Source organism: Lynx canadensis, chromosome E1, assembly GCF_007474595.2.
Source record: "Lynx canadensis isolate LIC74 chromosome E1, mLynCan4.pri.v2, whole genome shotgun sequence".
Lineage (NCBI taxonomy): Eukaryota > Metazoa > Chordata > Mammalia > Carnivora > Felidae > Lynx > Lynx canadensis.
In genome coordinates, this window is record NC_044316.2 from 9376506 (window position 1) to 9400569 (window position 24064).

General features: G+C 40.0%; 1 protein-coding gene and 1 long non-coding RNA gene across 16 annotated transcripts in view; one reads left to right on the forward strand and one right to left on the reverse strand.

Annotated features, from left to right (window-relative positions):
* Nucleotides 1–24064, forward strand: part of NCOR1 (nuclear receptor corepressor 1) — a 161978-nt gene that overhangs the window by 88569 nt on the left and 49345 nt on the right. For 12 of the 14 annotated variants that reach the window (XM_030296172.1, XM_030296182.1, XM_030296177.1 and 9 more), the window contains 6 exons: nucleotides 1703–1920; nucleotides 5501–5563; nucleotides 8426–8565; nucleotides 13566–13692; nucleotides 20934–21486; nucleotides 23650–23779. In XM_030296172.1, coding sequence (XP_030152032.1) covers nucleotides 1703–1920; nucleotides 5501–5563; nucleotides 8426–8565; nucleotides 13566–13692; nucleotides 20934–21486; nucleotides 23650–23779 — 1231 coding nt within the window. The remainder of the gene's footprint in view (nucleotides 1–1702; nucleotides 1921–5500; nucleotides 5564–8425; nucleotides 8566–13565; nucleotides 13693–20933; nucleotides 21487–23649; nucleotides 23780–24064) is intronic. The other 2 variants (XM_030296179.1, XM_030296184.1) reach the window with 1 other exon arrangement.
* The window catches only part of LOC115501223, a 34983-nt gene continuing 19366 nt past the window's right edge, over nucleotides 8448–24064 (reverse strand). The window contains exons 2-5 of one of the 2 annotated variants that reach the window (XR_003964752.1): nucleotides 20532–21637; nucleotides 18295–18434; nucleotides 9616–9769; nucleotides 8448–9509 (exon numbers count right to left, since the gene is read on the reverse strand). This is a non-coding gene — a long non-coding RNA (uncharacterized LOC115501223). Of the gene's footprint in view, nucleotides 9510–9615; nucleotides 9770–11974; nucleotides 12311–18294; nucleotides 18435–20531; nucleotides 21638–24064 lie in introns of those variants that run through there. The other variant, XR_003964751.1, reaches the window with a different exon arrangement.

A 24064-nucleotide genomic window follows, 5' to 3' on the forward strand; every position in this document is an offset into this window, starting at 1 on the left:
TTTGACAAAACAACTTTAAGAGGAGGCTTAAATAGCCAGATTGGTAAGGGAATAAAGAAGTGAAGAGAGAGGGCTACATGGCAACTTCAAGGGCAGTTTAGGACTGAAGGGGAAAAATTCTTGAAGAATTATTTTATTTTGGGGGGAAAACGGTAACTTGGTAAGCTACAACAGATCTTTGCTTGAAGTAGATAAAATTTGAAAATCAGCACCTTCCATTAAGCAAAAGTAGTTGAGTCTTTGAGTATCGCCACCTATCCACGTTTGCAAAAATGTTCTTTAAGGACTTTGTTTTTAAATCTAACAGCCCTGGGAGGTACACAGTACAGAGAATAGTCCTTCCAGTACTGCATGTAGTACTGTTGCTAGTAATAGTAATGACCATTTATCGATTGATTGGTTGATCGATTGTTTAGTTTTTCCTAAGTGCTGGAGGGAGGTTTATCCTAAATAATAGCAAACACACATAGTTTACTGTGTTCCAGGCACTATTCTGAACATTTGATACGAATGAACTCCTTTGATCGTTAAAATAGCTCTATGGAACATACTGTTTATCATCCTGACTTATAGCTGAGAAAAACTGAGGCCCGTGGAGGTGAGGTAGCTTCTCAAGGTCATCACATGGCAAGTAGATCACACAGCTCTGGTACCAACCCTGACAGCCTGGCTCCAGACCGTTCTCCCAACCACTGGGCCATACTGCCCCGTTTGCACGTAATTAGTATTGCAGATGGTTGAGAATATTGAGCCGGGTTTAATGACACGGTATGGTAGATTATTACCGATGGGATTTTGGGCTGATGGGGGTTCGGAGCTGACAACCAAGAATTCTTGAAGATATCTTTTGGTGCAAAAAGGTGATTTTGTTAAAAGCACGGGACAGGACCTGAGGGCAGAAGGACTATGCTATAAGTGTGGGGGTGACTGCTTTATGGAATGGGTTGTGGAGGGGGGGGAGATAAAGTCTGGAGAGACTTCCTAAAGGGATTTTCATATGCTAAAGACTCACAGATTATTGGATGCCTGGCTATTGTCAAGCTGAGATTGTTCCCTCTAGCAAAGCATTAACATTAAGACCCACAGGGAGTGCCTAGACTTTAGGCTATTGTTGGGATTGCCTTTTTCTTGTAAACTGGTGAAGTCTCTTACCAGTTTAAGTGTTTGGTTTTTTGTCCTTTCCTGTTTTGGGGCCACCAGGAGCTCCTGAGGAATACTGCGCATATCCCACTTTGGAAGGGGGTGGTGCTAGCTTGTGCTTGGCCCTCAGCTGGCCTTATGGTCCTTCATCATTACTACGGAGGCGGAAAGGGCCTCCGTGTCAGCCTCTCCATTTCACAGAGGGGAAAACTTACCTTGGAGCAAAGGCAAGAAATCCGGACTCTGGACTGCAGCTCTAGGGGCTTTTCTGCATCCATTTTCCTCAAGAGTGCTGTCATACGTGTAATAGGTGATTTGAAATGCGTTTGAATTTTAAGCCCATTAATGAATAAAATAGACCTTTGTGAAATATCTTAATTTGAGCTAGTCAGAACTCTTCAAAATTGGGGTATGGCAACATTTTTCATAAATTTTATTTTGAGTAACTGAGAAATTGGGTAATTGTATTTAAATTGTATTAAAAAAACCTCAAAGCTGCAACCTCCTTAGATATACGCATTCTTCTAAATCACACAAAATTTTCATTTCCTTTTGCTTCCAGAGAAAATACCAAGGAAAAGGACAAGACAGAAGGTGCAGCCGAAGAAACGGAGGAGAGAGAGCAGGCCACACCCCGGGGGCGAAAGACCGCCAACAGTCAGGGCCGCAGAAAGGGCCGGATCACCAGGTCCATGACCAACGAAGCCGCCGCTGCCAGTGCTGCGGCCGCTGCCGCCACTGAGGAGCCCCCACCGCCTCTGCCACCGCCACCAGAACCCAGTGAGTGGGCGAGATTGAACAGGCCATAATTTTGTTTGGGATTCTCTTTCAATGCTCGGGTAGAGCAGGAGGGACCCCTGGTATCCAGGATCTAGAAATACTCTGAAATTCTGGCCTTTAAAAATTTTTTTAAGTTTTTATTTTAATCACCAGGTCCTCCTTAATCCCCATCACATATTTCACCCATCTCCCCACCCAGCTCTCCTCTGGTAACCTTCAGTGTGTCCTCTATAGCTAAGAGTCTGTTTCTTGGTTTGCCTCTCTCTCTCTCTCTCTCTCTCTCTCTCTCTCTCTCTCTCTCTCTCTCTTTCCTTTTGCTAGTTGGCTTTGTTTCTTAAATTCCACAGATGAGTGAAATTGTATTGTATTTTGTCTTTCTCTCTTTCACTTAGCATTATACTCTGGCTCCATTCATATTGTTGCAGATGGTGTGATTTCATTCTTTTTTACGGCTGAATAATATTCTCTTGTTTGAATAATATTCAGATGTGGTATGCCATCTTTATCCATTCATCAGTGGATGGACACTTGGGCTGCTTCTGTATCTTGGCTGTTGTCAATAATGCTGCTATAAACATAGGAGTGCATGTATACCTTTGAATTAGTGTTTTTGTATTCTTTGGGTAAATACCCAGTTGTGGGATTGCTGAGTTGTAGGTTAGTTCTACTTTTCACTTTTTGAGGAACCCTCATACTGTTTTCCACAGTGGCCGCACCAGTTTGCATTCCCACCAACAGTGCACGAGGATTCCTTTTTCTTCACATCCTCGTCAGCACTTGTTGGTTTTTGCGTTTTTGCTTTTAGTCATTCTGACAGGTGTGAGGTGATCTTTCATTGTAGTTTTGATTTGCGTGTCCCTGATGGTAAGTGATACGAGCATCTTTTCATGCATCTCTTGGCTGTCTGGATGTCTTTGGGGAAATGTCTGTTCATGTCTTTTGCTCATTTTTAAATTGGATTATTTTTTGGGTGTTGAGTTTTATAAGTTCCTAATATATTTTGGATACTAACCCTTTATCAGCCATGTCATTTGCAGATATCTTCTCCCATTCCATAGGCTACCTTTTAGTTTTGTTGATTGTTTCCTTTGCCTTGCAGAAGCTTTTTATTTTGATGTAGTCCCAATAGTCTATTTTTGCTTTTGTATCCCTTGCCTCAGGGGATCTATTTAGAAAAAAGTTGCTACGGCCCGTGTCAGAGAAATTACTGCCTGTGCTCTTTTGTAGGATTTTTATGGTTTCAGGTCTTAACGTTTAGATCTTTAATCCATTTTGAATGTATTTTTGTGTATGGTGTAAGAGAGTGGTCCAGTTTCATTGTTTTGCGTATTGCTGTTCAGTTTTCCCAACATCATTTGTTGAAGAGACTTTCTTTCTCCCCCTTTGGTATTCTTTCCTGCTTTGTTAAAGATTAGTTGACCATATAGTTGTGGGTTTATTTCTCGGTTTTCTGTTCTGTTCCGTTGATCTATGTGTCTATTTTTGTGCCAGTACCATACTGGCATAGTACTGTTTTGATTGCTAGAACTTTGTTGTATAACTTGGAGTCTGAAATTGTGATGTCTCCAGCTTTGCTTTTCTTTTTCAAGACTGCTTTGCCTATTTGGGGTCTTTGGTGGTCCCATACAAATTTTAGGATTGATTGTTCTAGTTCTATGAATTTTGTGTATTTTGATAGAGAATGCATTGAATGGGTAGATTGCTTTGGGTAGTGTAGACATTTTAACAATATATGTCCTTCCAATCCATGAGCATGGAATGTCTTTCCGTTTCTTTGTTTTGTCTTGAATATCTTTTATCAAGACATATTGTTTTGACCTCTTTGGTTAGATTTATTCTTAGGTATCTTATTATTTTTGGTGCAATTGTAAATGGGATTGTTTTCTTATTTTCTCTTCTGCTTCATTATTGATGTATGGAAACGGAACAGATTTATGTACATTGATTTTATACCCTGAGACTTTACTGAATTTGTCTGTCAGTTCTAGCAATCTTTCGGGTTTTCTGTTTATAGTATCATGTCATCTGCAAACAGTGAAAGTTTTATTTCCTCATGGCCTTTAAATTTTTTAGACTTTAATATCAGTGTGTTTTGGAAAAGATCCGCCCCAACCTTGCTATCTTAATACAGTGGTTTTTCTTTTGACTTAGTTGTAACCTTAGTGTGTATGCCACTTTTTCTGATGTTTTAACTTGGTGTATATTAGAAATATTTTCTAGTTTCTAAGCGATCTTCATTTTTCACTTTTTGATGGCTGTGAAATGTTGGCATTATGTTCCCTGAGGCACACAATTTCTTGAACCATTCATTCCCCGTTGGTGAAAATCATGATTAGGCTGTCCCCATCTCCTGCCTACCGTCCCACCACCTTTAAACTAATATGATAAGAGTCTAAGGAAAAAACAAATCTTGAGTCGCATCACATTTTTTTTCTGTTAAATTATTTTTTATAGAAATAAATTATCAGACAAGGGAATACTGGGGCTGGGGGTCCAAGTGTTTTTCTGTCTTTTACTGAGTATTGTCTCACTAGTTTATAAAGGAATTATGTTAATGATGTGTACCATCAAAATTGTGAAGACCATCAAAATCAGTGATACCAATTTTATCATAATGTGAGGCAGGAAAGAAACCAGGTTCTGGGGATGGCGAGGAGGATGGAAGGGAAATAAGTAGACAGGCACACAGGGCCAGGCCATGATGGACCTTGTTTAAATTAATCCTGCTTTGCTTACAAAGTGGGAGCTTACAGAGGTTTTTAAATAGAGGCATGCTGTAATTAGATTGGTGTTTTAGAAAGCGAACTGGTGACCGTTGTGGAGGTCAGGTTGGAGAGAGTAAGGGCTGGAGGCGGAGGGACCATCTAGAAGGGCGTCATTACGCATGCATGCACTGGCCCAGGCAAGAGGAGGGTGGATTCAGATCAGAATTGACATACGTCCATGGATGTGAGTAGTAAATGGGAGGAAAGATTAAAAAATTGGTTTGAGGAGCCTGGTAATAATTTGAGTGACTGGGTGGATGATAGTACCGTTGAGAGGGGGAACATAGCAAGAGCTCATTTCACGCGTGATAGTCTTTATTTCCTTTGTAAACTAAAAGAGAAAGTGTTCAGTTCGTGGTCCATCTGTGTTTACTAGCTGTTAGAAAATGAGGATGGACAGAAGGGCCTCTGGGAGTGAGGAGGAGATGGGGGTTTAGAGAACAGGAGAAAACTGGACAGGAAGGGGGAGCGTTTCTTCTTTGACACCTCAGGAGAGGAGGGACGGAGCCCTGATAACGTGTGCAGGCACTTGGCGAGGCGGGACTCCTTAGATAAGAAACTAGTGATGTTCAAACATGAAGACATGGATGGAGCTTCAAAGAACATTGCGAAAGATCTAATACAGAGGTTTTGAATATTCATTCCCCTTCAGTTGGTGGGGGAGAGGCTGCCATCATCTTGTTTCCGTAGTTGACTAGACCTTATGCCTTAAACAGGCTTTATGTCAGATAAATAGGTTGGGGCCATATAATCTGTGAATGAAGGATTGATCTTAGTATTTCTCTGCCTTATTGGGTTCTCTATCTTTATTTCAGTTTCCACAGAACCCGTAGAAACCTCTCGATGGACAGAAGAAGAAATGGAAGTTGCGAAGAAAGGTAAATGATGGTACTTTAGATTCTAAAGAGTTTTTGTTTTGGTTTGGTTTGTTTTTTTTAAGGTTATTAGTAATAAGTCAGAGGGACCCAATTTTTTTTTAATTGCAAAAAGGAGAACATTCTTCTACGGTGGTAAGCAGAATTCAGAAGTAGACTCGGGTTCTTTAGGATGGTATGGTACCTTCTCAGGTACCTCGCTGCGCCTTGGTTAAGAGGCCCACTTTGGAGGGATTGAAGATTCTCTGTACGGTTTTATTTTGAATGTTATTTCATTAGAGAGCAAGTGGGCTATTTTCACTTTTCCAGAATAGCTGTGATTAAATGCTATTAAAGCTGTTTTAGAGGGTATTTTAATATAAAGAGTCTATATTTTCTGTTATTTAAAAGTTGGATTTAATAGCATGGTACATATTTTTTTCTGTGTGTATTTGGTAAGGCATTTGGTTGTAAACTCGTAAGAAATTGCACCATGATTCAAAGGAGAGGGCATGAACTTTGGAGCCAGACCAGTGTTTGAATTTTGTCTCTGCCACTCATCGCTGTGTGGCCCTGATCTTACTTACTCTGGAACATTATGAATCTTGTATTTTCTTGTGGTTGCTTATTAATGTAGTATAATTTAAAATTGAAGTACAGTTTCTAATAGGATAAATAATTGGTTTATAAATAAAAAATAGTTTGTTTTCAGTAAACTAATTCTGAGAAAGAGTAGCCAGCTTTCTGGGGGTTAAGTATTTACCTTAAAGTTCTGAAGAGAAATTATTGTAAATGGGTTGACCTTTTAGTGACACATTTCAGATTTATTTTTTTTCTTTTTTAAAAGAAATGTTTTTGTTTTACATTTATTTAGTTTTGAGAGATAGAGACAGAGCATAAGTGGGGGAGGGGCAGAGAGAGAGGGAGACACAGAATCGGAAGCAGGCTCCAGGCTCTGAGCTGTCAGCACAGGGCCTGACACGGGGCTCAAACTCACAAACCGTGATGAGATCAGGACCTGAGCCAAAGTCAGACGCCCGACCGACTGAGCCACCCAGGCGTCCCCAGATTTATTTTCTATGTAAATAGGTAGGAATGATAACATTTAGGAATCCTATAAACCACCTTTACCAAAAAAATATAGCAGTTTAAAGTTTTCTGTGTTCAAAATATTTTTATTTGATGTTTATTTGGCATGATTAGCAAATTTGTGATTTGCCATGATTACATGTAAAAGATTCACATTTGTTCTCATCTTATTATCAGAATGTCATAGTGGAGGGGCGCCTGGGTGACTCAGTCGGTTAAGCTTCTGACTTCGGCTCAGGTCATGACGTCATGGTTCACGAGTCGGAGCCCCGCGTCGGGCTGTGTGCTGACAGCTCAGAGCCTGGAGCCTGCCTTGGATTCTGTGTCTCCCTCTCTCTCTGGCCCCCCCCCCCCCCCCCCCGGCGCTCATACTCTCTCAAAAATAAATAAAAAATTAAAAACATTAAAATAAGAAAAGAATGTTCTAGTGGAACAGGTAGATGTTGGCTCCATCACAGGGCGATCTTTTTCCGGTAGCTGCAGCTCCATGTGACTGTTTAGCCTCCATTCAGCTCTGTTCATGTGTCAGGCAAGATTTGGAAGTTATCTTCCAATTGTCATTAGTAAGGAAGCTACTTGAAAAACTGATGTCTTCCTGTAAATTGTCGAATTTGTACTAGAAAATTCCTGTTTGGGTACACCTGTATCTAAAGTATATCCCTGTCTGTATAGCTCTCTGTATAGCATTTATATACTCATATTCCTTACAGATAGGTATGTGTATGTATAGATATAATTTGACTAAAAAGTGCTAGATTGCATAGGTTTCTGTGATGCATTGTATTACAACAGGCTTTTATCTAAAAAATTTTTTTTCTAACGTTTATTTCTGAGAAAGAGAGCGTGGGGGGGGGAGGGGCAGAGAGAGAGGGAGACATAGAATCTGAAGCAGGCTCCAGGCTCCGAGCTGTCAGCACAGAGCCCGATGTGGGGCTGGAACCCATGAACTGCGATATCTTGACCTGAGCCGAAGTCAGACGCTTAACCGACTGAGCCACCTAGGTGCCCCTACAACAGGCTTAAGAAAAAACAAACAAACAAACAAACAAAAAAACTGGTTTTTTTTTGAGAGTATTTCTTGATTATGAATGAAGATAGGCTAATTATAAATATAGTCATATGTGTATATGTATATACATATATATATATGGTCTTTATCTTGTGTTATTTATATGATTACTTTATTAACTTTATATCGATATACTGTTTCCAAAGATTTAGAAGTACCTAATCGCTCAGTTTACAAGTGTTTGAGTTGTTATTCTTTTTTTTTTTTTTTTTTTTTTTTTTTTTTTTCAACGTTTATTTATTTTTGGGACAGAGAGAGACAGAGCATGAACGGGGGAGGGGCAGAGTGAGAGGGAGACGCAGAATCAGAAACAGGCTCCAGGCTCCGAGCCATCAGCCCAGAGCCTGACGCGGGGCTCGAACTCCCGGACCGCGAGATCGTGACCTGGCTGAAGTCGGACGCTTAACCGACTGCGCCACCCAGGCGCCCCTTGAGTTGTTATTCTGTATCGAACATTGTCCTAGCTCTCCAGAAGACCCATAGCAAGGACAAGGTTGAGCCCTTCAATTAATGACCGTGTTGTAAATCTGGGTGGCAAAATAGAGCTGTCAGTGCGTTGAGAGTCCATATATATTTAAGTATGTATTGAAATATATCAGTAAATAATTGAAAACATACTCTTAGTGCTAATGATTGTGAATACCATGGTTAGATTGATTTTATTATTTCTCTTGTTAGCTTTATCAGGTGACTGTTGAGTTCATCTTTGGTCTCTTTTTAAAATATAGGTCTTGTAGAACATGGTCGTAACTGGGCAGCAATTGCCAAAATGGTGGGAACTAAAAGTGAAGCACAATGTAAAAACTTCTATTTCAACTACAAAAGGCGACACAACCTGGACAACCTTCTGCAGCAGCATAAGCAGAAAGTGAGTATATCAGAATCTTTTTTAATTTTGTTTTTGTTTTGTTTCTGCTTTGTCTTCGAGCTTGAAATACTGGTTGAGAGAGAAACTTTTTTGCATCTTGTATTTTTATTTATCGCATTTACCTGTAAAAGGATATGCTAGTTTCTCACCACAAGTTGACTTTTTCTCTGTTTACTGTCCAAGGAGTGAAATTCGTGTTAGGAGTAATGGCAGTTCAGTACTTTTGAATGACCATAATGGGATTTGGAAAACAGAAACATTTTGGAGTTTGAATTGAAAAGTTTAGTTGGCGTTCTTTTGACCTTGTTGAAAGAATTGATTTGGCATATTAAAACCATTTTCTCAGAGAGAAAGAATCTCAGATAAATACTAAAAACCAGAGAGTGTAAATTATGGAAAATCCCTTAACTAGGAAGTTGCAACGTTCTCAAAGTCCACAGAGCTCTTTGAGGATGCCATGAGGTCAGAACTGCTTTTGTAAAAATATTAATATGGTACTTACTCTTCCCCACCGTGTTAAATTTGCACAGACGATGTCAGAGTTGTTGGGAGGGAGAACGTCCGTGCCTTCGCACGAATCACCGCAGGACACCGCTGTGCTAAATACTCACTGTTCTCTTCATCTCCAGCGTTATTAGCAGTTTCAAAACAAATGTGCCGGTGTCACTTGTCCTTAGTGAAGCAGTCAAAATGCGCTTGACTAAGTCTTGACCCTTGAGTATGTGTGTGTGGGATGAAGTGAGAAGTGTCGTGTGAAGTCCTTCTGTTCCACCCCAAAGTGTCCCGCTTCTGCCCTGGGAAAGCACTTTGCGTCTGTTCGAGTCCCAGGCTGGACTAGCTCCCCTTTTTTTATGGAATGTCAGTTCCAGTTGAAAAAATGACAGACTGTGGTTTTTCAGACTTGGATCCATAGTCGACATTTTCTTGAAAACACGTGAGCCTGTCTGTTAAAGCAAGCAAGCGGTAGTATTTGTTGCCACTTTCCAGTTTCGAGCTTTCAAGCAAAGGTTAGAAGTTTGGAAAAATCTGTATCCCTCCCCATGAGCTTACCGTCTTCCCAGTACTCAAAAGACTTTTCTGATGAGATCAGTGGTAATAAGAACCATGTGATGTTTTCATATACAGTGAAACGTATCCAGATTTGAAAAATCTGTGTAAATCCATGTTTTCCAAATGACCAAACTGCGATCTGGCAGTGGGTATCCTGTATGTAGAGAAGATACATAAAATATTTTGTAATACATCGAAGTTCAAGATAGATGAATGGATTTTAATAGAGTACGAAAAATTCATTGATACAGTTTCAGATTTCACTTTGCAGTTATCCTTTGAGAGATGACGACATGCCCAATTTCGGTGCACCATCAAAGAGTGATATCCAGGCTTGTCTAAAAAGATGTTAAAACACACTTCCCTTTCCAACTACATATCTCTGTGAGACCAGATATTTTTAATATGTGTTTCAACCAAAACCGTATTACGCCTGCAGATTAGGTTAAATGTAGAAGCACATTTGAGAATTGTGATGCTCTCAAGGCAGACATTAAAAGGAATTTCCAAAATCAATTAACAAAATGATACTTTTTCACTAAATGATTCTTTTGTTTTGGAATGTATTATTTTTTATTAAAAACGTTTTTTATGTTGACATGTAATGTGTTTGTTGTTATCTTCAAATGAATTTATAGATATTTATTCTTAAATTTTTTTTAAGTGTATTTTGAGAAAGAGAAGGAAAGCGTACATGTGAGGGGAGGGGGTGTGGAGGGGCAGACAGAATTCCAAGCCGGCTTCCTGTGCTGTAAGCGCAAAGCTGGATGTGGGGCTCAAACCCACGAACCTTGTGAGATCATTACCTGAACTGAAATCAAGAGTCAGATACTTAATTGACTGAGCCACCCAGGTGCCCCAAATTCATAAATATTTTAAATGTTTTTCTGTTTTAACTTCAAGTTCAGTAAATATCATTATATATATATCTCATGAATAGATCCTCCTTAGGGCCGGGGGTGAGGGACAGGGAACCCTTAGTCTTAGTTCTAATCAGGCCATCAGTTGATTCCGTGAAGCCCACCCCATCCACATTATGGAGGGTCATCTGCTTTACTCAGAAGTCCACTGATTGAAGTGTTAATCTCATCTAAAAAACACCCGCACAGAAACATCCAGACTAATGTTGACCAAATATCTGGGTGCGGTGGTCCAGCCAAGTTGACACACAAAATTAACCATCACAAATGTCGATAACACTTCTTATTCTAATCTTTTAAATTACAACTGAAATGATAGGACAGCAGGCTCCCATTTTTTTAGATGGTTTTACCATTTTTAAAAAAGCTTCAAGAAAACATGACAAAATGTCTAATATCTGTTAAAGTAGAAGATATATAGGTGTTATATTTCTGTAGGTTTGAATTATTACATTAAAAATTAATGAGTGCTATCATACAGTGAAGCAAATGCTTGGAGAGGTAGGAGATTTTTGCATGTGATTGGAGGAATGTTGCATGGTGGTAAAATGTTGTCTCTTCTCTGTCCATCAGTGGAAGTACCTAAAGAATCGGTGGATACCAGCAAAGGAGGAATATAGCCTCCACACTGGAAAAATCCACATAGTAGCTATTATCTAATGCCTAAAAATATTGCAGCACTCATGAAGTCTTTTGCAAGCTTTTTAAAAAGTGTAGCCAGAGGATTCTTCCCTTGCATTCCCTAGGAGCATAGTGATGATTTTTTTTTAAAATTTTTATGTATTTAAATCCAAGTTGGTTAACGTACAGTGTCGTAATGGTTTCAGGAGTAGTATTTAATGATTCATCACTTACATACAGCACCCAGTGCTCATCCCAATAAGTGCCCTCCTTAATGCCCATCGCCCATTTAGCCATCCCCCACCCAACACCCTGCCAGCAACCCTCAGTTTGTTCTCTGTATTTAAGAGTCTCTCTATTTAAGAGCCTCTCCCTCTCTGTTGTCTTATTTTTGCTTCCCTTCCCCTATGTTCATATGTTTTATTTCTTAAATTCCACATAAGTGAAATCAAATATTTGTCTTTTCTCTGACTTATTTCGCTTAGCATAATACAGTCTAGATCCATCTACGTCATTGCAAATGGCAAGATTTCATTCTTTTTGGTCACTGGGTAATATTCCATTTTGTGTATATACCACATCTTCTTGATCCATTCATCAGGTGGGCTCTTGCCATACTTTGGCTATTGTGCATAGCGCTGCTATAAACACTGGGGTGCACGTCCCCCTTCGAATCAGCATTTTTGTGTCCTTTGGATAAATACCCAGTAGTGCACTTGTTGGGTCGTAGGGTAGTTCTATTTTTAACTTTTTGAGGAACCTCCATACTGTTTTCCAGAGTGGCTACACCAGTTTGCATTTCTATCAGCAGCTGAAAAGTGTTCCTCTTTCTCTGAATCCTCGCCAAAGTGTTGAATTTTTTTTTAGCTTCAGACTTTCACCCAGTTGTATGACTCTGACATTGGGAAATGATCTTTTTCTCTTGCTTCAGGTAATGCTTTAGGTTGGATCCTACTAGTGTATTCATATGTAAACCAAAAATGAGAAGAAATAAACAGAATAAGAATATTGGTGATTTTAACAGTTGGGGTGGCAATAACTTATTTTTCTCTATGAGGAATGTCCCTGGGAGATGCCTGTAGCTGAAGTCTGCTGAAGTACAGGCCCTGGAACAGGTGCAGCGCAGAGAAGTGCCAGGGCTGGGATCCTCCAGTCTGCAAAGACAGGAGACCTTAAGTTTCATAGTCAGCAATGTAAGATTATAAATAAAATAAATGGCTAATGTCTTATACCTACGTATGTGCACCTATACTCTTACAGATCTGTGATCCCAGTAGAAAAATGAGCAGTGTTACGTAAACACTTGGTTTACAGAAGGGAAAATCCTGTTAAAAAAAAGGAAATTTGTCCTCATTAATAGTAAAAGAAATTCAGTAACACCAATGCTGATTGGCTACAGCAGTGATCAGATGTTGCTTATGAGATCACTGAATTCTTAAAGTTAGTGAAGGGAGGTTATTACAGCATTATTAACAATACTTAAACTTAAAAATTGCCTAAATATCTTAACATAGAATTTTAAGTATTTATTGGTATAGATTGTTTTTATGGAATCACTAATATAATAATTTTGAAGAATGTATAATGCAGAGAGGTATGTGCAGTTCGTGATTGTAGTAGGTTAAACAAGTAAGATATATAATCACATTGGGTCATCCTGGTTTTATTTCCATGTATACATATGTACACAGGTATAAAAGACAGGAAGGAAATGTATCAGCATACTTAGAATCTGTTGCTGGTAGAATTATGAGCAATTATTGTCTTCTTTAACATAATTCTGGGTCTTCAACATTCCGATGAATGTGTTATTTTTCTTAGAAAATAAATGTATACATTGTATGTATTAGAAAAATACATTATCTGGAGGGGGAGAATAGCAGGAGTTTTGCCATTTTTGGCTCTTTGTACATGTATGGTGGTGAGTTGTTTGAAAAATTGTCCAAAAAATTGTCCAAACTTTTGATCAGTTTGATGAAAGCAATCTATTTACACAAAAAGGCCAGGAAGTGGTTCCCTAGAGGTAACTGCACATTAACCAGAACAGTTGTGAAACATGCAACCTTCTTGTTTAGTATGTGTGTATCCATGTTCTGTGTTATTTTAGACATGAAAAGGTTCATTTTTTTTCTTTTAGTTATTTAAATCATAAATTAATATTCTTTTTTCTATGTTTATTTTGAGAGAGCGAGAGAGAGCATGAGTGGGGGAGGGGCAGAGAGAGAGAGAGAGAGAGAGAGAGAGAGAGAGAGAGAATCCCAAGCAGGCTCTGTGCTGTCACTGCAGAGCCCGATGTGAGGCTCGATCCCAAGAGCCGTGAAATCATGACCTGAGCTGAAATCGTGAGTCGGAAGCTTAACCCACTGAGCCACCCAGGCACCCCTAATTTAATATTCTTTTACTCCTTAGACTTCACGAAAGCCCCGTGAAGAGCGAGATGTGTCTCAATGTGAAAGTGTAGCTTCCACTGTTTCTGCCCAGGAGGATGAAGATATTGAAGCTTCTAATGAAGAAGAAAATCCAGAAGACAGTGAAGGTATCTTAAAGTCTTAAATTTAGTTGTGACTTCTGCTAGCCAAATCTGTAATTGTTAGCTTAGTCATTTGACTATTTAAGAATTGCTTCATGAAGGAAAAAGTATTATCAGTGTTTTCATGGCATAGAGACCTTAAACTTGAGCACAATGTATTTATTCCATCAACAAACATTTATGTAGCACCTGAGATGGCCCAGTTACCACAACCAGAGGATCTTTAAAATGGCAGTCTGTTATCTAGAAAGATGTCTGTGCACCTATGTCGTTGCCATATTTATTTGTCCAGTTAGTATCATCGATTACATTTCCCTCTTTGTTGCACTGACTTTGATTTACTTCAATTTTTACAAAGACTTACTTACATATGTCATGTTTATGCTTTCGTATAAGAAGACTTAACGACCCTAGAAGCCCCAATAGAAAAGAATGTCAACCCAAGAAACTTAAGAAATAAAAATCTTTTTTGTCATCTGAAAAAATTAACGACCACTTCCTGAAAAAGTAAATGTTTTCTTAGTTTTTGCTAGTTAAAGAAAAAAGTCCAAATTTATTTCAATTCATATTACTATTAAAGTTTCTGTAGATTTCTTTTGTGAATTGACTGCTTCTGACATGGGGTTTTTCAGGGATTTTAGTAGCTCTCTATAAATGATATCTTAGATATGTTCATGTTTTGTATATGCAAATATTTTTTCCATCTCATTCGCTTTTTGTTTTGATGTTAAATTACGAGTTTAAATTTTGTATGTAATCAGAGCTGTTTATATATGTTCCTTGGTAGGTGCTCATATTTTAAGCTTAGGAAGTTCTATACCTTCTAGGAGTTTCAGAAATACTAGATTTTGTTTTATTTTTTTTTCTACAAGTTGCTGACTTTTATTTTTTAAAAAATTTTTAAGTTTATTTATTTTGGGAGGGAGAGAGAATCCCAAGCAAGCTGTGCATTGTTAGTACAGAGCCCGAACTCACAAACAGTGAAATCGTGACCTGAGCCAAAATCAAGAGTCGAATGCTTAACTGACTGAGCCATCCAGGTGCCCCTGTTGTTGGCTTTTAAACTGAAGTTTTGTTTTGAATGTGTTTGGGCTTTGAGCAATAAATAGCTTTTTTTCTGTGAGGTTTTCTGGAAAATGAGAATCCTGGGGCAAGCTCACTCTGGGGTGGCAGAAGGGTGCGTAGACTATGAATGTCAGGATGGTGTGCTTATGGTTCTTAAGAGATCGTGCAAGGTTGTTCATTTTCATAGGTTTGTTGCTGGTAGGTAGTATTCTCTGGGTTATAAATGTACATGGAGCCTATATTAACCCGCTTGGGCTGTCATAACAGACTGTCACAGACTGGGTGGCTTAAACAACAGAAATTTATTTTTTCACGGGTCTGGAGGTTGAAGTCCAAGATCAGGATGCAAGCAGGATTGGTTTCTAGTGAACCTGTCTTCCTGGCTTGCAGAAGAAAGGCTTCTTGCTTTGTCCTCACATGACCTTCCCGTTGTGCACATGTGCTCTTGGTATCTCTCTTCTCGTAAGGACACCACTGGTCCTAGTGGATTCGGGTCCCACCCTCATGGCCTCATTTAAGCTCAGTTGTCTCCTTAAAAGCACTGTCTCCAAATACAGTTTCCTTGGGGGTTAGGGCTTCAACATATAAAGTTTGTGGGGGACATAATCCAGTCCATAACAAAGCCCAAACCTAATTATCATAAATATGTTTATCTCAGAACACAGAAGCCTATCCGTACAGGGGCTAACAGATTTTCAGAAGCTGAGCATCAAAAAGTGACTTGTTTCCTTCTGTTTTCTTCCTGTTACTTTGTCTTGGTGTGAAGGTTTTTTCAGGTTGTCACATAAGGTTATTAAGGTTATGAAATAAGGTTATAAATAAGGTCATTAAAGTAATTAAGGTTAAGTTTAAGCATAAAAGGTTAAGCATAAGGTTAAGGTTAAGCATAAAAATAATGTTTCTGTCTGATCAGGTGTGGGGGGTGGTGGGCACACATTCCCATCCATACAGGGGGTTATGTTGTGACTCCTAGACTAGTTTCTCGCGAATAGGAAATGAACTCGCCCCTAGAATTGTGCGATCCCCATTTCCTGTTGACTGAATTTCAAGGTGTCGAGGAAAAGACAGTACAATGCAGTTTACATGGCCTGTGATCTCATGCTTATTGTCACTGTTTATCACGTGGCGCTGCTCGTGTCTGTGGGAGATTGTCGGCAGCGCGCGAGCAGAGAGCAAGATGGGTTGTTCATTCGACTGTGTGCGTCTCTGACAGAGGAGTTGGAGCAAAAATAACGGAAACTTGACCAAAATTTGGATTTATTCGTGTTCTTTTGTTCCAAGTCATTCTTTAAGCGAAAATAAAAAAGACACTCATTTGGCTGGTGCTTGGTGAAGCATCTTGCCTTGGAAACACTCCTTCCTACTCTTCTGTGGCTTGGAGGAAGAAAGTAATCGGAGAAGTGCTTATGACAGGTGATGTCTGCTGCACGGTCATGAACATGGCTTCTAATATTGTGGAGACAAATGGCTTGGTAACTTGCCCTCGGGTTTGAGGTTTTCCGTTGAATGGGAATGAAATGAAGTGAGGCTTTTTGTTAGCCTTTCAACATTTTGGTAGCATCTTTCATTAACAGTGATTGCTGCCATATGTTTAGACCTTACTAAGTGGGCGGTTCTGTCCTGAGCTTCTGTCTGTGTTTTGTTTTGATTTTGTTTTTATATCTGTCACTTGAGCTCCCATGCGAACTCCAGGCTCATGCATCTGACTGCCTACTTAACGTTTCCATTTGGATGCCCAAGAGCCAGCTTAACATCCAGAACAAACTTTCGATTCCCCACCACTGGAGGCCTCCTTCCCCTCCAGTCTTTCCCTGGGCCAACAAATGACACTCTCCTACCCTACATGTGGTCCATCAGTGGATATTATCAGCTTTTCTTTAGAGGCACTAGTGAGAATCTCATCTCATCTCATCTCCCTACCCTCATTGCTGCTACTTTGGTTCTGAGCCACTGCCCATGTTCACTGCAGCAGCCCCCTGATTGGTCCCCTTGCTGCTCTTTGTCCCATTATGTTTCTGTGCCTTTACACCAACCACAACCAGAGTGAACCTTCTAAAGTGTCAATCAGACTGTGTTGTGCCTCTGTTCCAAATGCTGTGATGCTTTCACATTTCGTTCAGAAGCCTGGGACTTGTTGTGGGGCCCTGCGCGAACTGGCCCATACACCTCTGCGACCCTTTTGCAAACCACTTTTCTGCTTACTCACTATGTTCTTTGTTGTTGTTAATTGAGATATCTTTGACCCATAATGCTAGTTTCAGATGTCCAAACTAATCATTCAGTATTTGTATTGATTGAGAAACGATCAAAATAAGTCGTGTTAACATCCATCGCCTCACATAGTTACAGTCTTTTTCTTGTGATGAGAATTTTTAAGATCTACTTTCTTAGCAACTTTCAAGTGTACGATATAGTATTACTAGTTATAGTCGCCATGCTGTGCATTACATTTCCAGGACTTACTTAATCTTCTAATTGAAAGTTGGAACCTTTTGGCTGCCTTCACTCATTTCTACCTTCTTCTGCCTCTGGTAACCACAAATTGTTCTGTGTGTTCATGGTTTTGTTTGTTTCTTTGCTTTTAAGATTCTTCTTACAAGTGAAATTATTCAATATTTGTCCTCTGTCTGACTTATCTCGCTTAGCATTATGCCCTCAGGGGCCATCCCTGTTTCAAATGGCAAGAATTCCTTTTTTTTTTTTTTTTTTTTTTTAATTTATTTATTTTTGAAAGAGAGAGAGAGAGAGAAAATGAGTGTGGGGGAGGAGCAGAGAGAGAGGGAGACACAGAACCTGAAGCAGGCTCCGGGCTCTGAGCTGTCAGCACAGAGCCAGACGCGGGGTTTGAACTCACAAACAGTGATCATGACCTGAGCCAAAGTCGGACACTTAACAGACTGAGCCACCCAGGCACACCCCCACCCCCTTTTTAATGGCTGAATTACTCTATTGTGTGTATGTGTCTGTGTCTGTATCTGTATCTATACCCCACATTTTCTTTATCCATTCATCCATTGATGGACACTTAGGTTGTGTCAGTGTCTTCGCTCTTGTAAGGCTCTTGTAAATAATGCTGCAATCAATGCGAGGGTGCACATATCTTTTCGAGTTAGTGTTTTTTTTTTTTTTTTTTTTTTTTTTTTTCAGATGAATTCCCAGAAGAGGAATTGCTGGATCAAATGGTAGCTCTACTTTTAATTTTTTGAGGAACCTCCATACTCTTTGTCATAGCCACTGCCCTAATTTACATTCCCACCACCAGTGTACAAGGGCTCCCTTTCTCCACTTGTTATTCCTTGCCTTTCTGATCATAACCATCCTGACAGATGTGAGGTGATTGCTCACTCTGTTCTAACCACGTTGTTCTCTTTGCTGTTTGAGCAAAGCAACCCCCACTTCGGGGGTTTTGCATGAGCTGATCCTTCTACCGTTTCCCCAAGATGTCCCTGGTTCGTTCTGCCATTTCCTTCAGGCCTCTGCTGAAATGTCACCTTACCTCTTTAATACCCTCTTCTTCACTGGTTCCCCAGTTTTGTTACTCACTGTGCTTATGACCTCCAGATGCATCATGTACTTAATTGTTCGTTGTCCGTTTGACACTCGACTGTCAGGTCCTCTAGAGTGCAGTTTGGTCTTTTCACTTCTCTGTCCCCAGTGCACCCTGCACGTTGGGTGTTTTGTACCTAATTGAATGAGTGAGAGGATGAATTTGTAGGGTTTTAAAATACTATGTTATGCATTGAAAGTATCTTTTCCCATATGGTCAATTAAGTCTTTATTGTTTTCTGTGTGAATGGTGTATCTGTAGCTTCAGAGTTTCCTGTTTTGCTTTCAGACATTTCTGCGTACCTCCTGAGGTTATACATATCCTGTCCTACATTATCTTCTTGAATTTTGAAAACTCTATTCCCTTTGGAATTACTTTTGTGTGTAGTGTAAGGTAGGGTCCATGTTTTTCTTCCAGACAAGGAGCCAGTTCTGAGGGAGCTAGTTTATTAAATAATCATCCTTTACCCAATGATTTGAAATGTCACCTTTGGTATATATTAATTTCCCATCTACTTTAGGATCTATTCCTAGGCATTGCCTTCTGCATTGCTGATTTATTTTGTCTATCACTCTGGCAATTGCAAACATGTGATACGTTGGCTTTGTGGTAAGTTTGACTATCTGGAGAGGCAGGCCTCTCACTCTAATGTTTTTCATACTTTTCTGAGATTTTCCCAGGGACTTGTTCTTCATATACACTCTAAATTAGTTTATCTAGTTTAAGAAATCTTTCTTGAGGCACCTGGATGGCTCAGTTGATTAAGTGTCTGACTTGGGCTCAGGTCATGATCTCATGGTTCATGGGTTCGAGCCCTGCGTCAAGCTTTGGAGCTGACAGCTCAGAGCCTGGAGCCTGCTTCAGATTCTGTGTCTTCCTCTCACTCTGCCCTTCCCTCACTTGTGCTCTGTCTCTGTCTCTCAAAAATGAATAAACATTAAAATAAAACTTCTTTTAATTAAAAAAAAAAATCTTCTTTACCAACCATTGGGGTTCTCATTGGAGGTAAATATATTAATTTGGGGGGAGATTTAAATTTTTATGTTGTCTACTTCAAGAAAATAAACACTGAATGCTGTAGTAAACATGTCTGTACGCTGTTCATAATAGTGGCAAATTGCAAGTAGCCCGAGGGTCCAGTAATAGAGGAAAAGGGAAGTAAATTTAAGACATGTTCACAATCATTCAGTCACTTTATCCTTCAACAGATATTTGAGTCTCGTGTGCTCGGCACAGTGCTTGTCCTAGGACTTAAACGATAAGCAAAATAGAGGGTCCCTGCCCTCACGGAGAGAAGGGCGATGGCAAAGGCAAGTGCGTGAGTGAGTTTTGGTAAGGTTCGGTTTTTAAGCAGCTCACTCTGGCGTTGTGGTAGAGAATGGTCTGAGGTGGAAGATGGGAGGAGTTGTTTCTGGACTGGAGCGGCAGTTGTGAGGTTGAATAGAAGTGGGTGGATTCAAGGGATCTTTGAATTTTTTTATTTTTTTATTTTTTGGGGAGAGGGATATATATATCCCAAGCAGGCTCTATGCTCAGTGTGGGACCAGATATGGGACTCGATCCCGTGACCCTGGGATCATAACCTGAACTGAAATCAAGAGTCGGACGCTCAACCGACTGAGCCACCCAGGCGCTCCACAAGGGATCTTTTTAGAGAGAAAATCTGTGATGCTTGTCTACACAGAATATGGGGATCAATGAGAGGAAGGATTAAAAGATTGCTCGTAGGTTTCTGGTTTAATTGATAGTAAACAGTAGAAAAGAACGGGATTTGGGTGTGTTGAGTCCAAGTCTGGTGCAGGAAATACTGAATTTGTGATTCCTTTGAAATATCTAGGCAAAGATGTCACAGATTAAAACTGCATTTATAAAATGAAACAAATGATGTTGGGAAAGACCAGGGTTACAACGTTAAATTAAAAAGTCTGTGTCATGTTACTCAAGAGCTTTGTTGTCCTGTGTGGTAGCCACTAAATACCTGTGGCTATTGAGCTCTTGAAATGTGGCTAGTCCAAATTGAGATACGCTAAAAATGAAAAATATAATCAGATTTTGAAGACTTAGTACCAAGAAAGGTAAAAATCTTATTGCTAGTTTTCTATGTTGATCACATGTTAAAAAGATAGTATTTTAGGCATATTGGGTTAAATAAAATACATGATTTAAAGTTAATTTATCTCTTTACTTTTTTAACGCGACAACCGGAAAAATTAAAAGGGCAGGTGTAACTCACATGATGTTCCTATTGGATGGTGCTGTTCTAGAACGGACTGTCAGCCCTCCTGGGTATAAAGAAAAGCACAGAAATGGGCTGGTAGAAATAAACTGAAATGGACCATTTCTGCGTACGGGTTTTTTTGTTTAGTTTTGTTTTTCCATCTTTCTTCATTTTTCAAATTTCATGTAAATGATTTTTCGATACTAAAGGCTTTTACGCTTTCAGTTTCAGAAGGTGAAAACAGTTTGATCTCTCCCTTTCATGCTCTGTAGACACTTTAGCTTCCCAGTGGCTGGCGTACTTCGGTGAGGTCATGCGACGAGTGTCATTCCTTCTAAACCTACTTTGAAGCATGGCTTCTGCCACCCCTGAAACATGTCCATTATCAGATTTTTATGCTGTATCATTATCTTTAAGGTGCTGAAAATAGTTCTGATACAGAAAGTGCTCCTTCTCCTTCACCAGTTGAAGCTGTCAAGCCCGGCGAAGATAGCACTGAAAATGCGTCTTCTCGAGGGAACACGGAACCTGTGGCCGAGCTCGGGTCCACCTCCGAACCTGCGCCCGGTGCGTCTCCCTCCTCGGCAGTGCCAAGTTCGAAACCCGTCGAAAATGAAAGCGCGGAGACCCAGGCGAATGACAGCATCACCGTAGAGGCAGCAGAGCCGATGGACGTTGACCGGCAGGAGCCCAGTGCTGAAGTGACTTCTGTTCTTGACCTCCCCGCGACTACCAGAACAGACTCTGTAGATGTTGACATGAGGGTGCCCGAGAACAATCTGTCTAAAGTCGAAGGTGATACCAAAGAGAGAGACCTGGAGAGAGCTGGCGAGAAGACAGAGCCTGGCGATGAAGACTTGGTGGGGGCCCAGCAAATAGGGGCCCAGAGGCCCGAGCCCCAGTCGGACAATGATTCCAGTGCTACCTGCAGTGCTGATGAAGATGTAGATGGAGAGCCCGAGAGGCAGAGGTGAGACTCGTTCCTCTAATACTGTTGTATTCTTTGCTCTGTCGGATGCTGAGTCACAGAACGGTGCCGGCCGCGGAGATTACTCCTGCGTACACCTCGGCAAGTTAAAGGTGGTCTCCGTGCCATTATTACGGGTTTTGATGCTCTTCATCTGCTTAAATAACCAAGAACAATTAGGTGCTCATAATTTTCAAATGAAAAAGATAATATTTTTTTCCTGCATTGGTTACATGCATCCCATATGTAGCAGAGGAGGGGATCTCATCTAACAAAACTTGTGAACGAAACCACAGATGAGACTGCCGTTCCTGGTGTTGGAAGCAGTAGGATGAGGTGGCGAAGGATGTGGTGGTGAAGGCGAGAGGCATTGGCTTGTTTGCTCTAAGACCGCACAGCCTCAAAACAAGGCCTGCTGTCCCTGTGCATTAGAGGGTAGAATATGTTGGGAGGAGAGACATGTTAAGTGTTCTGAAAACATTTTAGAAGGCATGATTTAAACATAAGCTCTAGGTAATTATCACAGTCACTGTTTATATCAGTTAAAATTCTAGATTATTCATATTTGTAACTGAAAATATGTATAACATACATGAATATAGGACTGTTTTTAGTCACTAAGTTAATAATACAAAACTATTTTATGTGTATGGTTTTTATAAGTTACAGTAAAAAGATAAATTTTTATAGGAATAGATATTGCTTTATTTAATATGTGTACATTCCTTGGGATTTCCTTTTCCTTGAAAGCAATAGAATCCCCTAGAATCACAGTAGAATGTTTCATTGGTGCAGATTCTAGAAATGAATTCGACTAAAAACATCATTTAATCAGAAACCCAGTTCAACACTTTTTTTCTTTTTCTCCCCTCCTGTTTTTTAAAAAGGAAGGCAAATAAGCCACTCACCTAAGTGCCAAATTCTGTTCATCTAAGATGAGGATTCTCTGTGTTTTTCACTGTTGGTTTTAGTAACTACAGGAAGGTAGTAACCTTGGAGGAACACCCGACGAGATGAACATGATAGTAGTCTTGAAATTCAGAAATTCCCCGTAAATATATGGTGGTGGTCTTTGAGTAACACTCCGAAGTCTGCATCACTTCCCAACTGTCAAATGACACATCCTAGGTTTTCTACATCTGTAACACCATCTTTATTCTTTATGTATGATGTTAATTGTTTTCTTTTATACATTCTGATTTTCTTATCAACTTGTACTTTTTAAAATGTTCATCTTTCCCCAATAATATTGGGAAGTATGATCAAGCCTGCAAGGTGGGGGGTATGGCACTGGTGTATGATTTTCCCTGTTCATGTATTGGGTGTCCTGAACTCCAGCGTACGTAACGAACCTGAGTGAAGCAGGTGGAATGTGGGGAGAAAGGGACTGTGGGGAACAGAGAAGCGCTTGCTGTTTGGAAAAGGAGCTGCGTGTTGTTGCCGTGCTGGAGTGCTGCTTCTGTGCTGCCATTTCTTTTCCATTTCTCATGAGAAACCAGGAGTCTGGAATCTTGGGTGGAATTCTCAGTTTTTAAAATGTTCATGGGCAGTTGTTTTAAAAAAGAATGCCCTTTGATCCTGGCAAGATACAGATGACTAGTTTGTAATCTCTGTTAGTGGTAGATTAGGACTTACAAAATTCCATTTTATAATGGAATTTGTTCAGACTGCGTGGTTAGATGCAGATGATTAAATTCAGATTATTTTCAACCTATAAATCAGTATTAGGTTTCTTGGACAATTAGCATTACAGAGTCCCTTTTTTCCTTACTCTTCAAATCTCTTCTAAGGTTAATGCGTTGTGTATGTGTGCCCACCTACACATTAACTACTTAGGAGGAATTATGATTGTACATTTAAAGTCTTAAACAAGAATAGGGGCACCTGGGTGGCTCGGTTGGGCATCCAACTTCAGCGCAGGTCATGATCTCACGGTCCGTGAGTTCGAGCCCCGTGTCGGGCTCTGTGCTGACAGCTCAGAGATGACCGCTCAGAGCCTGGAGCCTGCTTTGGATTCTGTGTCTCCCTCTCTGTGTTCCCCTCCCCCGCGCTCGCTCGCTCGCTCTCTCTCTCTCTCTCTCTCTCTCAAAAATAAGATTAAAAACATGTTTTTTTTTTTAAGTCTTAAGAATATATTAATTTATCTTTTTTTATTGCCAATTGTAGAATGTTTCCCATGGACTCAAAGCCTTCATTGTTAAACCCTCCTGGATCTATACTGGTCTCATCCCCAATAAAACCAAATCCACTGGACCTACCACAGCTTCAACATAGAGCTGCTGTTATCCCACCGATGGTAAGTTTTCTAAGTGAGGAAGAGAAGTAAAGTTGAGAAATAAAGACCTTTAGAGACCCTTCTTCTCTTTCTTAATCAGTACTTGACCTTTTAAAAAATTGTGGTAAAAAGCACACAACATAAAATTTACCATCTTAACTGTTTTTAAGCGTACAGTTCAGTAGTGTTAAATATATTTGTTGTTGTGAAATAGATCTCCAGAACTTTTCATCTTGCAGAAGTGAGACTCTCGTCTTATTAAGTGGTCACTCTCTTTTGCCCCTCCCCGCCAGCACCTGACTGCCA